General features: G+C 49.0%; 1 protein-coding gene across 4 annotated transcripts in view; it reads left to right on the plus strand.

The window, feature by feature from the left end:
- The first annotated feature begins 367 nt into the window (after positions 1 to 367).
- COL5A1 (collagen type V alpha 1 chain) overlaps positions 368 to 15,117 on the plus strand; it is a 127,787-nt gene continuing 113,037 nt past the window's right edge. For all 4 annotated transcript variants that reach the window (XM_090121356.1, XM_031601829.2, XM_031601830.2 and 1 more), the window contains exon 1: positions 368 to 763. In XM_090121356.1, the coding sequence (XP_089977482.1) occupies positions 664 to 763 (100 nt within the window). In that variant the 5' untranslated portion in view covers positions 368 to 663. The remainder of the gene's footprint in view (positions 764 to 15,117) is intronic.

Here is a 15,117-nt window from a genome sequence, read left to right on the forward strand (position 1 = left end):
AGCATGCACTGCTGCTGTTTTCCTGCCCTCCTTTGCAATGACTGCTTCATTTAATTTTATTTACCAAATCCTCGCATTTTGCCGCTGTGTCCCCTTCCAAACCCCCCCCCCCCACACACACACACCTCGGGACTGGGGATGGAGCGGGGGCAACCGGGACCACTCCATCCCGTGTCATCTGCCAGGGAAAGGGAAGGGGGGATCGTCTGGGGGCCGGGACAGCCCGACATCCTTCAAACTTGCCGCCGGGCCGGGCGAGGGGGGCGGGCGGGGGGGCCGGGCCGGGGGCCGCTCCGCCCGGCCCTGATTTGCTGCGCGGCTCCGAGATTGACAAAGTCTCGCCTTGGGTTTAAAAGAAGAAAAGGGAAGGAGGGAGGGGGGGAAGAGAAAGAAAGTTTTCGCTGCAGGAGAAGGCAGGGGCCGGGGGGCAGCGCGGCGGAGCGGAGCGCGGAAGAGCCCCCGACAGTTCAGTGGCCGTCCCATGGCTTTATAAAGCGGCTGCTCTCGGGGGGTGGGTGGCGGGGTGGGGGGGGAGAAGAGAAAGAGAAGAAACCCCGAGCGATTTTTCTTCGCTGCTTTTTTGTTTTTGTTTTTGTTTTGTTTGTTTATTTGTTTGCTTCCCATCAAATTGTCCCGAGTTGGTGCCCCGTTTTTTTGTGGACCATGGATACGCACACGCGATGGAAAAGGCGCAGTTGGATACGGAGCTGGCAGCTGCACGTCGCGCTGGTGCTGCTGGGCACCGCGGCCCTGGGCCGGGCAGGTAAGCGGCAGGACCCCCAGGGACCCCCCCCCCATCCGACCCCCCCCCCCAATCCCCCAGGAGCTGCAGCGCTGAGCCGGAGCGAGGAGACGCGATGCCCTCTGGGTGGGCTTTGTGCGGTTTGTCCGTATTCGAAAGTTAAAAAAAGAAGCCCCAAAAAAGCCAAAAAACCCCACAACCCGACAGCCTGTAGCTGCTCGGGTCCGAGCGCCGTTTGTCAGGGGGCCCGAAAAAGGGGGGGAAAAAGTTAAAGCAGTTCTTTCTCCGTCTTTCTTAAAGAGGATCTGCCTGTTGCTGTGCTGCTTTTTCTTTTTCTTTCTTTTTTTTTTTTTTTTTGTCTTCTTTTCTTTTTGGAGCAAAAAGTCGAGACGTGTTTCTGAAGGCTGCGGTTCGTTACGTGGCTGTGCGTGTGTCTGTATTTAATCAACTGGAAGCCTCACTTCTCGTATAGCTCTTCTCCCCGTGGGGAAGAAACTTTAGTCCAGAAGTAATCTGCTCTCCTCTCCGTGCAGATCTCATGCACGAAAGCCTGCAGACTTTACTCAGCACCTCAAGGCGCGTTTTCTGCCCTCTCCTCCCACCCCCAACCCCAATTTATGGGCTTTCTCCCTAAAATGATGACTCCCGATTGGGATGGGAGAAAGCACAGTGAAGCAGCAGATGTGGAACAGCCCTGGGCATGCACTGAGAAACCCCACAATGTCATTTGTACGGCCCTGCAGAAGTGGGACTGAGCACTCGATTTTGCCAAGTGGATGCTTTGCTTTGCTGGAGTGCATTTTGAGAGCTCTGCTTTCCAAATGTCTGCCTTCCCCGGGCTGAACGCGAAATACCAGAGCGGGCTGCGTGCTTGTGGGAATGCTGTGAAAGTTTTCAGGGTGTTTGCTGGGATTTTAGCAGATGTTTGGAGGTATTGATGCTCCGGGATCTCTTTAAGTCGTATTAGGAAGGAAAAGACTGAGGAGCAGCTTGCTGGCAAAGCTCGTTTTGAAGTCTGAAAAGTTGAAGATGGAGTTTGGCAGGGTGACCTGAAACAAAGCAGTGCCCCGTGGAGCTGTGCTGTCCGGATTTTGGTGTTGCTGCTCCATTCCCCAGGGCTGGCATCTTCCCTGCAGAGCCCAGGCAGCGGTGCTTGTGGGGCTGTTTGTGTGGCACCAGCACAAACGCTGGGGTGGATTCTGTATCCAGCAACCTGTTTGCTAATTGCTGTAATTTGGTTGTATCTGAAATGACCTTTAGAAAAAGGACTGTGTGGGAGAGCTTTCAGTGCTGGTTTGCTTGCAGATGTGAGCGGGGCAGAAAATGAATGGCTGGTCAGGGGGTAAAATGCTTGTGGAACATCAGGTAAAAACGAATGGAGCTACTGCTGGAGTTTGTCACAGTGCAGAAGTGTCAGAGTGATGGAGCTCTGACCAGAAGAACACTGGGGCAATGCTGGCTCCTCCTGGTTCCTTTTAGTGCAGCCGGCTCTCTGACTTTGGCGGTAGTTCAGTTTCCAGCTAACACAATGCAACTGTTTCGAAAGAAAGATCACAACGTTTTCTTTCTTTTTTTCTTTTTTCTTTTTTTTTTTTTTTTCTTCCCCTTTTGTCTGCAGCCGTACTCACGTTTCAACCCTTTAAGAGCATCCTTTGCCTTACAGCTTATCAGGGTCTGCCCTTCAGCCAGCTTCATTCCAACGCCCTTAGAGCCACCAGGTAACCTTGCTGGAACGCCTGGCTCGCTCTGGGTTGCAGCTGCAGGAGTCTGGTCCAGCTGGAGCAACGATGCTGTGGTGGCTGGAGAGCTTTAGTAGGGCCAGCTTCTGCTCCACCTAATGGCTCTTGCTGCAAAGAGCTTTCAGCTTTCCTAATGAACCTCCTAATAGGACATCAACTAATTTAGATGAGGGAGGAGTCAGATTTGGACTCTTGACGATGTCGACTAACAGACTTTGGAGGTTTTTTTTAGCATGTATCCAAGTTTTTGGGGGTTGTATTTCAGCCCAGATTGTTTGTTTCATTTTCATTTTAGCCAGTTTCTGTGTGTGCGTGGAGGAATAAAATGCTTGTGTCCGTTCTCAGATGCAGATCCATCGATAGCTCCAAAGAAAGAGGGAAGAAACCCAGGAGAGAAGGTTTCCAGAGCAAACAGAGAAATCACAATGCCCACAGTGACATGAACTGAGCTGCCTCTCAGCACTGCCCTTCCAGCTCACTTTTTCCCATATTTTAACAGATGATGTCACACAAAAATCTAACCCACAGACAAAGTTGGAGTCTGTCAATGCTTTTACAAATGCCTGTAAAGTTGGATTGGGTTTTTGGGTGAAAACTTTTGGAAGCAGCAGTTTCCTTTAGCGGTGAAGAAGTGTAATAAGAATACATGGCGTGCTCTTTAGAAGAAATAAAAATGCTGGAAATTATGAAGTGTCCTGTTACCATCTGTTGCTTCTCTCCTTGGCTCTTCCCCAACCATCTAGAATGAGCTAAAAAATAATCTTAACGCAGCCAATTAGAAGCCTTTTGTTTAATATTTTGCCAATTGAATGTGTTGATATCGTTTTACAAGGAGAAATATGACTTGAAGTTTGGCACTGATGGAAACTCTGATTTCCAGTGTAAAACCTGGACTGTGCTGTCCGTGTACTGCCAGGTTGGAACAGGGGCTTGAGCTTAAAAGCACCCCAGCTGTTGGCCATGCTCTGTCCAGAGGATGCATAGAGGCATTCAGCTTAGGTCATCTGTTCTCTTTCCTTGTGAGCTGGGCTCAAGACTAAAACCCTTGTAGACCATTCTCTTCGAGGCTCACCCCCCTGCTGTGCTGGATGCTCAGCTGGTTGCTCACCCACCCTAGAGGAGCTGGTTGCATTGGTTCCTATCAAATGTAATGGGGACTTTGGTTCTTCAGCCCACAGCGTTGCTGTGTTGTCTGGGCAATGATTCAGTTGGGGATTGGAGAAATCCCACTTCATGATGACCATAATGACCAGAGGGTCGTCGGGGTGTAACTTTCTTAAGACAAACTGCTGGATGGTTGCTGGTTTTGTGGGTGTCCTCCTGCCTGCTGGCGTTGCTGTGTCAGATCTCCAGTGCTGGTGCCTCCTATGTAAAATGTCTTTTTTTTTAAAAAAAAAAAAAAGCAAGAGCAATCCAACAAACACAGCTGGTGCTACTCCCAGTGCTTGCTGATGATCTGCCCAAGAACAGACAGGGAGGAGCTGCCAAAGGGATGTGCCTTCTTGTACTGTCCACTACCTCTTATATTTTGTTGCTGAAGGAGATGGACTTCTCAGGTTTTCTCTCTAAAAGATACAACTATACTAACAGGGAGGTTCAGTATCTCATCATTACTAGAAATCACATCACCATGTTGTGAGAGTGTGCTGATATCTCCAACTTTTGGGTAGTGATGCAGCACTGTGGTTCCTGCTCTGAGCTCTCCCACCTCTGCCATGGGATGCTGATGGGGAGCAGAGCAGCTCAGCTTCCTCCAGCTCTCACAGGGCTCTGCATGCCTTGGCCTTGGGGTTGAAGTGCAAGTTCTTATAACTGCTTTGAATCACATATAGATCCTTTAAGCCACAGCAAACCATGGCAGCAGGTGCTTAACATGAAGAAGGCACTGCTGTAGCACATCGCTAATGCAGAGGCATTACTGCAAAGTGCCATTTGTAGATGCATCTTCAGGTAATCTGAGTTCTGTCTGGAATTAGAAATACATCTGTGGAAGTACTTTCCAGGAAACGGTTCTTCAGTCTGAATTCTTCTTACTTGCAGCAGGAAAGCAAGCAGGCCATTGAATTTGACAGGTTGTGGAGTCTTATGCCCTGATTCCTCAGCTGGTTGCTGGCTCTTGTGCTAGAGATAGGATGCTCTGCATACACTATAGTTTGGATGCAGGGATGCCCAGGTCTGATTTAAGAAGAACAGCTGCATTTTGAGCTTGTGTTTTGTTGTGGGGTGAATTGACTTTGAAGTTGTAGCAGAAATGCTAAGTCAGGGCTTGAAGCAGTGATTGAGCACCTGGTGGGAAGGCAGGGCCAACCCAGGGCAGCTCAGGTGTTTGCAATGCACTGAGTGACCAGAAGGGCTGGAGCCAGGATCCACCCCTGCCCAGACCTCATTTAAGGGTTGGCAGTGGAGGTGAGGGTTTCTCCCTGGAGATTCCTTCACACCTGAGGCCTTCTGAAGGTAAGCAGCTTCTTTCCTTCATTTCTGTGCCCATGGCTGTTGCATTTGAGTAAATCCTTGCTTGCTGCAGCCTGGAACGTCGCTGCTTTGCTGTCATTGCTGCACTTTCCACTGCATTACAGAAGTAACGTTCTCTATGAATGGAAGTGTTACAAGTGTAAATTTGGCACTTCAGTCCATGTACACGTGCACCCACATCTGCTCGCCTGGTTTGTTTAGCAGGAGGTTTATTTGAAAGCAGTGGTCCGATAAAATTATTTCGAGAACAATTATTTGGGTTTTGTTTGAAAACAATCAACTCTTCAATATGAATATTTTGGAAGTTATGCTTTAAAACAAAGGAATGATTTGGGAAAGTGCGACAGAAGCGAACTCTGCACATGTGGAGGAAGATTCCTCCACTCCTGTTGCGTTTCTATCCAGGATAGGTTTCTATTCACGTATACAGAATAGCCCTTGTGCTGACACAGGCCTGGTAGTGACTGCAGATGCTCTGAAGTACTTTGAAAGGCTTTTGCTGACATTGGATCAGATTTAATATTTTCAGTATTTGTCCAGCAATGCCAACGTTGCCATGAAGGGGTGTGCATGTGAGTGTGCTCCTGCAGCATGGCTGGGAAGTTTGCTGCCTTCCCTGTGCTGTCTGCTGATGCTGTTGGCTTTCAGCTTCTTTAGAACGGCAGAATTGGGCTGAATTGAGGAAGTTTCTCTGCGCTTGGTTGTGTTCTGGAACTGGGCTTCTTGGTGTCTCTTTTGGCTCTCATCCCTGCTTGGATTTGTTTTGGGTTGTGACCTCTGCAGCCCTTGTATGGAGCTGTCAGGAAGGTTCTGACTCCCTGCTGATGGGAGGATGGCTTTCTGAGAAGGCCTTAGGGGATTTTTGGAATGGGAAAGCCTTCCTGGGAGCAGGGTTCTGTGCCTTCTGGAGGAAGCAGGAAGCCTCATGTCCACAGCAGTGCATGGTGATAGCTGCAGTGCAGCTGGAGCTGGGAGCTCAGCTGTGTTCCAAGGGCTGATTTGGCCCTGGGGAAAAGCTCCTGGCCTCATGTGGAGTTCCTTTTGTCAGGAGCTGCTTTGTGCTTGCAGAGCAGAGCTGCCAACACACTTTACCCTCAGTTTGAAGCCTCCTGAGCCTCATCCTTCAGCAGTAAATTACCTGAAAATCTAAGACCAAGGCTTGAGTAGACTTTGGAGGCTGAGTGTGGAGGCAGTGTGTAAATGGTTCTGTTGAGAGCTGAAGCCTTCTGCAAGCTGGAATTTCCTTGAACCAATGCCTCGTTTCACTGCTAGGCACTGAGCACCAGCAAAGCACACAGCAGCATCCTGAGCTTGCAAATCCACTGTAGGTACAAATCTTTGATCAAGCTAAGCAGAATGCTGTCATCTGAAGGTTTTCTACTGCCATCCAGCATTGCCCATAAGCTGCTTTTTACCTCCAGCAGGGCAATGTTTCTCCTTTGCTCTCATGGCTTGTTCAAGAGGCTGCTGGATTCACCTCCTGCAGCTGCAGCCTGGTTCTGCTGTAATATCAAACTTTTTGCCTTGCTAGCCAGGCAGGAGCTGGTGGGGTTATGTGCTGAGTTTGCAAAAGGGCAGTTTTTCTTAAAATAAGCTTGAAACCTTTGTGCAAAATGAATAAATCGAGAAAATCCCATTATGGGAAGAGTGACCAAACCCAGAAGAAAAAAAAAAAAAGGAAAAAAAAAAAAAGAATAATAAGTTAAAACATGAAAGAATGGAAAAATGGTTACAATTTGATGTTATGTGGAAAAAACCTGAGGTTGGCAATGTGGTGTAATTCGCCACTGGGTTACTGCTGGCAAATTTCATGGCTCTTGAAGTGAGCTGAGAGAGGCATCCAAATGATGCCGTGGTTTCTGTGCGGATATGTCTGGAAAATCTTTAGAACTAAAATAAACGGAGGAGCTGCACAAAAGGCATTTTTGAGGTCTGTTGCTCTGAGTCTAGGCTCTTCCTCTCTCCAGAAGCCAACAGGATTCTTAGCATCGGTTGGAAGCCTTCACAATGTTGAGATGTTCCCTTTTTGAAAGTAGGAAAATGACATTAACGTGTTTACAGCGCTGGGATTTTTCATCAGGATTGCGTAATAAATGGGAAGGAAAGAAAAAGGGTGGTTTAGGGATTGAATGTCAGGAGTGAGCTACACAGGGGATGGTTCCCAAGCTTTGCTGCACACCTCCTGGCTTCTGGGCACGTCCCTGTGACATCAGCTGCTCTAAGGATGCTACGAAGCATTGTCCAGAAATGAAATCTGATGCAGGTAGAGGTGCTATCAGGCAACTACACGTGGTTTGGTTTACTGAAGAAAGCCTTTTGGAAGCTGGAGGGATGCAGATGGAGGTGGGCTGCTGGATGCTCCAGCTGGGTGCTGGTGTGGGGCGCTGCGTGTTAACCCTGCGCTGTGATGCAGGGGCAGCTCAGGTGTGCTGCTGTCAGTTGGTCAGCTGGCTTTTTTGGGTGGTTGTATTTGTTTTGCTGATGTCATCCAGTGTATTGCTGCGGAATGCTCTGCCACTGTGCCAGCACTGGGCTGCCTTCATCCCCAGAGGGTTTGGTGTGAATTCTCCTGAGGCCACTTTGAATCCAAGCCATTTGAAGTCTCCTATTTCTGTTGCCTTTCTTCTGGTGCTCTGCCCACTGAACCTGGAGCATCAGGAAAAAGGCCAAGCTGTAGTTCTGCTGTGCTGAGGGACAGCTTCTCATTCATCTGAGCAATGTCTGGCTTTCACCTAAAGCAGCTGGGCACCCTGTTTGGATGAGGTGTGTTTCAGAGGCTGGCTGTTCTCCCAAGGAAGCAGCAGCTTGCTGAAGATCTGAGTGATGGTCTGGCTTAAATGCAGCTAAATGTTTGTTAGCTTGAGGTGACCCTGGGTGCCAGCCCTGCCTGCATCAAGCTGTGCATCTGCAGCCAGGGAGATGCTAATTCTTTCAGAGTAAATAAAGTTTTGTGGTTGTTTTTTTTTTTTTTTTTTTTTTTTTCCTGGCTCAGCTTTTAAGCAAACTGCTGAAAGCCCTTTTCTCTCTTTGCCTCTCTGCACTTCGCCTCTACAGCTTGCACAAGGGATGGGGGAAGTTTTGCAGCTCTGCTGGAAATGCTGCAAGAAGTCAACAGGGGGAAACTCCCAGAGAAGCAGGGGGGGGGGGGGGGGGTCACCCAGGGGTCTGCTGGAGTCCCTGCTTTAGGAGGCAGGCAGGAAGTTTTAGTGGCCAAATTTAGTTCCATTGACATGTCAGCTGGAGCTGCTATTTTGTGTGTGTGTGTTTGTGTGTGTGTGGACGTACAGGAAAGCTGTGCTGCAGCTGAGAGCTGCTCGTGTGTCCTCTCAGAGAGCCCTGCTGGCCCCTCTTCCTCCTCCGTTCCTCCCTCCACCCCCTCTTCTGTTTCCAAGACAATACTTCAGTAAGAATTTGTTGCAGCTGAATTCCTGGAGGTGACGCTGCCAGTTTCCCAGGATCTCTTGCACTCGTGCAGCTTTTTACACCCTGCTTTTTGGCAGTGAGGCACGAGCCCCTGCAGCTGCACCCCTCTTCTGCACTGCAAGAAGTGATGAGTTTGGGTCAGTCTTTGAGGGGGCTCATCCTCAGTGCTCTGGAATGAGATGCACACCCCTGTGTGCTCATCTGCTGCAGGGCAGAGATTTGGTCCGAGGGCTGTAGTTCACTGGCTGAATAATGAATGCATTGTTTGTATGCCCTTATTTCCAGCTTGCACCATTAAAAGTGAATAGAAAGGTCAAGGAGATGAGTCACTGTGAATACAAGTGTCATTCTGCTTAGAAGAAATGGAAAAAAAAAGGAGCTTCCAAGCCAGGTGTTTCAGCTGGTGCCAAGCAGCTCCGTTTCACTGTACTTTCAGAGTTACAAGCCCAAATCTCAGCTGAAATCTGAAATGTTCAAGCACCTAAATGTTAGCAGGGTCTGGGGCTGGGATTTGGCAGCTGTGATTGCCAGGAGTGCTGACACCGATTGCTGATGCAGGCTGTGCACAGAAAACCCAAATACTATCCTCGAAGTCGGCTTGTGGCTGCCCTGCTGCTGCAGTTTCTTTGTAAAACGAAAAACTGGAGCTGGTAGGGTTAGTAAGCTCCTGTTCCTCCTTGTATACCCAAATGAAAAGACCACCTCCACATCTGTGTGGTAACCCCTAATACTTGGGCTGCTTTTCTCCAGTGCTTGGGTTGAGGCTAGCGGTGCTAAGGTGCCACCCTGGCACAGCATCTCTTGAAGTGCTGGTGAGAAATGACCTTGAGCAGTGTTTCCTGATGTGGTTGGTGCACCATCTTGGGGTGTTCTGGTGGAAAGGGGCTGCAGTAGCAGCACAGGGTGGTGGGATGTATGAGCCTGCCCTATAGCTTGCCACCATTCTCTTCCCTGCCCCTAGCGAAGGCTCAGTTATAAATTGAACTCCTTTAATTTCCTGCCCTCAAAGCCTCTTTCTGCAAGCCCCAGGCGGCTGGTTAACCATGCTGGCTGGGCACTGAGAGTCAAAATGTGGCTCTGTGGGTTGCACTTATGAAGGGGGAAGTGGTGAGTGGTGGGTGGGTTCATGCCCCGTGGGTGGGATAGGATGGAGGGTTGCTCAGAGTTTTCCTTCTACTGATACTGCTGAGACAGTCTCGATGAAACAGCAGTGATGGCCACAAGGCCAGAAGTTGGTTCCAGAGTTGTTAATGCTCTTTTTGATGGGCTGGGATTGAAATTATGGACCCTTGTGCCTACTGGTTTCGTTCTTCATGTGGCTGAAATGCCCTACTTTGGGAGCACCAGCAGTTCGGTTAATTGCTTGGCACTGCACAAACCATTTCACTTGCCTGCATAACGCGAGGTGATTTCCAGGAACAACTTCTGGAAGTTTGCCGCTATAGGTTTTGTCCAAGCTGGCTGAAAGCTCCGCCCAAATTCCATCGGCTGTCAGATGATTGGGATCCTGGACTCTTTCACTACTGATGGGGCGGTTTGGTCTCCAGATGCAGGAAGGAGCTGTGAGCTGGGCCTGGTTTGTGCATTGCAGCCTTGGCTCTGAAGGGTTGCTGCGACATGGAAGCTGGAGATTTCTGCAGATAGATGTGGAGAGTTTCCCCTCGGAGATGTGAGGCTGTCCGTCCCACAAGTATCACTGTTCCCTGGCTGCGGGCTGCTCAGTGTCTCAGCTTGGAAAGCTGTCGATTCCTTGAAGGATAAGAAGCCCTCGCCTGCAGCACTGTGGCTGCAGATGCTTTCCTTAACGGGGCTGATGTTATTTGTCTACCGATCCCTTTGGGTCTTCTGCTTCTTGTAACAAGGGAGGGCAGATCACAAAGAATCCCCTTGTTGTTTCTGTGATCCAAAAGCGACGTGAGGGTGGGAGGAGGAAGCGCCTTTCATCCTTGTCGCTGCCTTTGGCACAGGCAGGAGATCGCTCATATAGGAACACTGCTAGGAATGTTCTCTTGTAAGGCTTTGCAGGGATCAGGAGAGGCATATTATCACGTCTTGTACACTTTGGGAGAAAGTCCCTCTCTCAAATGTTTAAATTAAAACAATCTGTCTTTCTGCAACTGTTGGATGCTTTCCCTGCTGACCTCAGGAGCTGGGACTGGGAGGAGCAAACTGTGCAGTGTTTGTAGCTCCGGCTCCTTTAGAAACTTCACGTCTGGTTCCCTGCAGGATGTACAGCAAGACAACAACAAAGGCCATATCTGCATTGGAAACATCAGTTTTCCCATTGCACTCGTGTAATCAACAAGAGCTCTGTCGGGAAGCAGTTGTTGTCTTGCAAGGCTGTGTTTGGAAGGAAGGCAGCAGCACTCGGTCCCTGCCGGAGCTGGTCCAGAGGGTGACAGCATTCATGCTTGGGTTGGGATTCCAGCTGGAGAAATGCAGTGTGAATTCTGTCCTTGGAGAATAGGTTCCTATAAAACGTGAGTGCACAAAGATCTTTGGGTTCTTCATCCAAAGGTAGTTTAAAAACTTGTGCCAGTAAACTTAGAGGTGCTCCAAAACTTTCAGCTCGTGCTAGAAGTGATGTGTTCTGACCGTTCAGAATAACTGGGCAACCCAGAGCCCTTCCCTGTCTGCAGCTCCCTGCTCTGCAGCCTTGGCCAGACGAGCCGGGGCCCTCCTTGCCCTGGGGACACATCCCAAATAAAAGCACTACTGAAATGGGCATGAGTCCTGCAAGCCCAGAAATAGCTGAGTCCAAGCTGCCTGAGCAGAGCTGCCTGCTGCAGGGTATGGATGGGGCGGGGGTGGGGTTAGGGATGAAGCTGAAACATCTGAAGTTGGGGGTGTGTGAATTTCACCACATCTTTGCTCCAGGTTGTGTTGCCTCTAAGGAGCCTGGATGGGGTTTGGACCCTGCATACCTGTCCCTCTTGCTGTGCTGTGGGTAGTTAACTTGATTATTTTTGATGGTGATGAAGTGCAGATTCTTACAGTAAATCTCTGTCAGTGATATAATATTTGAAAATATGTGGATGGAATGGTGTGGAGCTGCATTGAGGAGGGTCAGGTGGGTGTCAGGGAAAGGTTTTGCCCCAAAGATGGAACATGTGGCCATGGCACAGGTATGGCACGGGCTGCCCAAGGCAGTGGGCATGGCCCTGAGCTGCCGGAGCTCAGGGAGCATTGGGACACTGCTTTCTGCCATAGGGTTGGTGTCTGGGTGTTGCTGTGTGGAGTGAGGGTTGGACTCAGTGATCCCTGTGGGTCCCTTCCTACTTGAGATACTCAGCAGTTTGATGAAGGGCTCTGGTTCATGCTTGTAAGCTCACCCTACAGCTACAGACTTGAGCTTGAAGCTTCTAGGAATGCAGCTGCATGGGAGTCCAGCTGTAACGAATCACCAGGTATCTTTAGGGTGTAGCAGCCTTGGGATCACTTGAAAATCCCAACTTTTGAAGCTCTGTGAAACAGATTCTCCTATGCTGAGGTCCACATCTGCAGATGCATTCCGAGTAATACATGTGGGGTAGATACATTCCAGTACCTTTCTTTCCATTTAAGTGAGCAGTGCACGACAGCACGATGTGGGCTGTTAGAGCAGGCAGGTATGTCACGCCTGTGCAGCATCAGTTGACACAGGATTAAATAAGGCATGTGGAAAATTCTTCTAGGAAGTAAAGCGTAGTGAGAAATAATCACCAGGGAGCTGGGGAGGTGAAATAACCTGCTCTAGACAAGCAACAGTCCTCGTCTGTGCCCTCGGAGATCTGCCAAGTGATGGATCAGCACTTGGGGAGGAAGCGGCATACTTGGCACGAGTGAAGCTTGCAGGTCTGAGAGAGCATCATCCTGCTGAGGGAGCAGCTCTGGTGTTGCACTCAGAGATGCCTCACCAAGTGTAAAGTCTCTCAGTGAGCGAAACGGGATGGAGAGTTATTGGGTAAGGCAAAGTGTTTGTACCTCTTGGACTCCTCTGTCCTGGTGGCTTTTGGCTGGAATGGGCCAAAAGGCCAAAAGGAGCCAGGATGGCACAGTGAAGAGCAGAGTCCTTTCCAATCCCTTGTGGGTTTGGGTCTTGTATGCAGCTAATGTATCTTAGGATGTCTGTCAAACCGAATGGCTCTCCCTTGAAAACCTCAGGGTATTTCCGAAGATTTATTGAAGGGAGGAACATACTGTGACCCCTTTGCACTTTTGCAAGGATAAAAATTTGTTTTCCCGTAGCTATGGAAAGTCTGTCCTCCCTTTGAGTAATAAATGATGGCACATCAAATGCGTGCAGATTGCTTTTAAGCTGTTGCATATACCCCTGTATGAGGCACCTCGTTCAAAGCTTATTTTCTCGACGGAGAGAATATCAAGCATATTCCATGTGTGGATCAATCTTCTCAAAATATGCTGATAATTCTCCTTGGCATTTTCCCCGTCTCCAGTTTCCCAAATATTTCCTTACCTCATTTGGCTGCTTCTACAACTCAACACGCCTCTTGCTCATTTGTGTGACGAGTTGCTCTAGCCTGCTCTGCTTGTCTGCATGAATTGATGCCTTGATGTGTAATTTACCTTCTCTCTCCCTATATATGTTAAAAAAAAAAAATAGCAAACATTCCTTATACACATTCACGAATGGATGCACAAATGATTGGAAGTGTCAGCACGCGCTTTTCCAGATGGTGGAAGCATGTTCATTTATTTCAAATGTCAAACTCAATGAAATTAATTACTCCCAGACTTAACTGAAGCGATGGGGAGATTCTTGTCTCAGTTCACCAGTGTGGGGTGAGGTTGCATGCATTAAAGAAGCAGCAGCATTCAGGAGGTGGAATGCAGTTACTGGGTTGACTCCAAGCTGCTGCTGTTGTCCTGTTGTGGTTGCAGTGCTGCTGTCCTGGTGTTGCTCTGGCATCTCGCTGCACTCCAGCAAGCTCTGGCATCTGGATTTACCCTTTATCTTTGGTTCTTCTGCTCGGCTGCCAGAGAATGCTGCTGGTTTTGTTTGTCGTTTGGCTGTTTTTTGTGTTGTTTTGTTTTTTTTTTGTTTTTTTTTTTTTCTTTTGCAGCATTGCTTAAAGTTTGCAGGCTTCTTGGAGGCAGTCCCTACTAGCTGGGCAGGACCATAGAGAAATAACTCTGGTCAAATGTTGGCCAAGTTCCAGGTGTGAATGCTTGATTTGAACGTGGAAGGGCTGAATTCCAGCTTAGCAATCCTGAATGAGAGCTGTAGGCTCTCTGCACCTTCAGAACCCAGGCTGGGTGTAGGGAAATCCGTGCCACAAGCAAAGATGAGGTTGTTTCTTGCTGTTTTGTCACACCCGTGGTCTGCTGGCATCGTGGCTGTTGTGCTTTTGGGAGCTGTGCAGAACTGCAGGGTGCTGCCTGGTGTTTCATGCAGGCACTGGTTCAGATGCAGGGCTGAGAGGCTTCCCCCGCATCCTTAGGCACAATACTGCAGATCTGTCTTAAGAGTTTTGTTTCCTCCCTGTGCTTTGCCCCCAGAAGAGCCTGTTCTTGTTAGGGATCTTAATCCCTTGTACTTCTGGCACCCTTATTCCTTCTTTCAGATGGAGCTTCTGTAAGCCAGCCATTGGTTTGCCACTTACCTTAGGGAAATAGCTGTTATCAGAGAATTTCTAACGATGGCTAATTTAGGATTAATCTGTTTTTAACCTCGTGGTCTCCATGCCTTTAAGCCCCTTATCTGGGCCCAGCACCATCTTCCTTAGTGGCCACTTCTTCCAGTCTCTCCCAGCACTATCTGTGAAGCCTCCCTTGCCGACCATACCCAGAAAAATAAACAGCCAGGGCTCCTCTTGCCCTCTATTGTCTCTCTCTTTTGTATTAAGTACAGTAATGCCTCTGAGCTACCCTGGGGCTTCTTCGTTCCCATGCTTCCCCATCCCTCTTACAAAGGACCTCTTTTCTCCCTGTGCTCTGGGTGTTGTGGCTCTGCAAATGTGCCAGCGACCCTTTGCTCTGTATGAAAATAGCCCCTGCCTTTTTGTAGCTGTCACTTATTCTTGCGCCTGTAATTAGACTTGATCCTGCCTGTATTATTCCCCTTGACCCTTCTCTTCTTACCGCAGCAAGTATGTTTTTGAACATGCTTTCAGCTCCCTTTCTACCTGCGTGTATCCAACTGTGCTGGCTCACACAAGCCTTCTTTGGACCGAGTTGGAAGTTTAATTGCAAGACTGCAAACTTTCCCAAATCTTTCCCTCTTGTGTGTTGTAAGACTCCCCTGGGATGTGGCTGCACGCTTGTAGTTCAGATTGTTCCATATGCTGTTGCCTAAAATCGGTGGCTGTTTGTGTGGCTCCCTCAAATATCCACCTCCGTGGGTATTTAAATGCTGCTGTTGTCATTGAGTTTGAAGCAACGTCTTCATCCGTTCTGGTTGGTGGCTTGTTGGGGATCAGAGGTGCAACAGCTGCTTTTTGCACAGTATCTGGAAGCAGGCTGCCTCATTTGCACTGCCTGGGATCCTCTTAGGCTGCTAAGGGGCAATAAGGCAAGTTGGGTCCTTGCAGGTTGGCTGACATCACTGGGGGGGCAGTGGGAGGGCTGTGGAGCTGAGGTGCGTTCTCCTGCACGTGTTAGGGTGGGATGTTAAGATGTGTTTGGGTCTGAGTAGCAGTGGCAAGAAATGCAGTATAAAGCTTAACAGCTATTCTCTAATATAGGTGATAAAGGGGAAGTTTACTGGTTGGTCAAGTCAGTAATGTCCAGTGCTTGTAGTGG

This window comes from Phasianus colchicus, chromosome 19 (assembly GCF_987193195.1).
Source record: "Phasianus colchicus chromosome 19, bPhaCol1.hap1.1, whole genome shotgun sequence".
Classification (NCBI taxonomy): Eukaryota; Metazoa; Chordata; class Aves; order Galliformes; family Phasianidae; genus Phasianus; species Phasianus colchicus.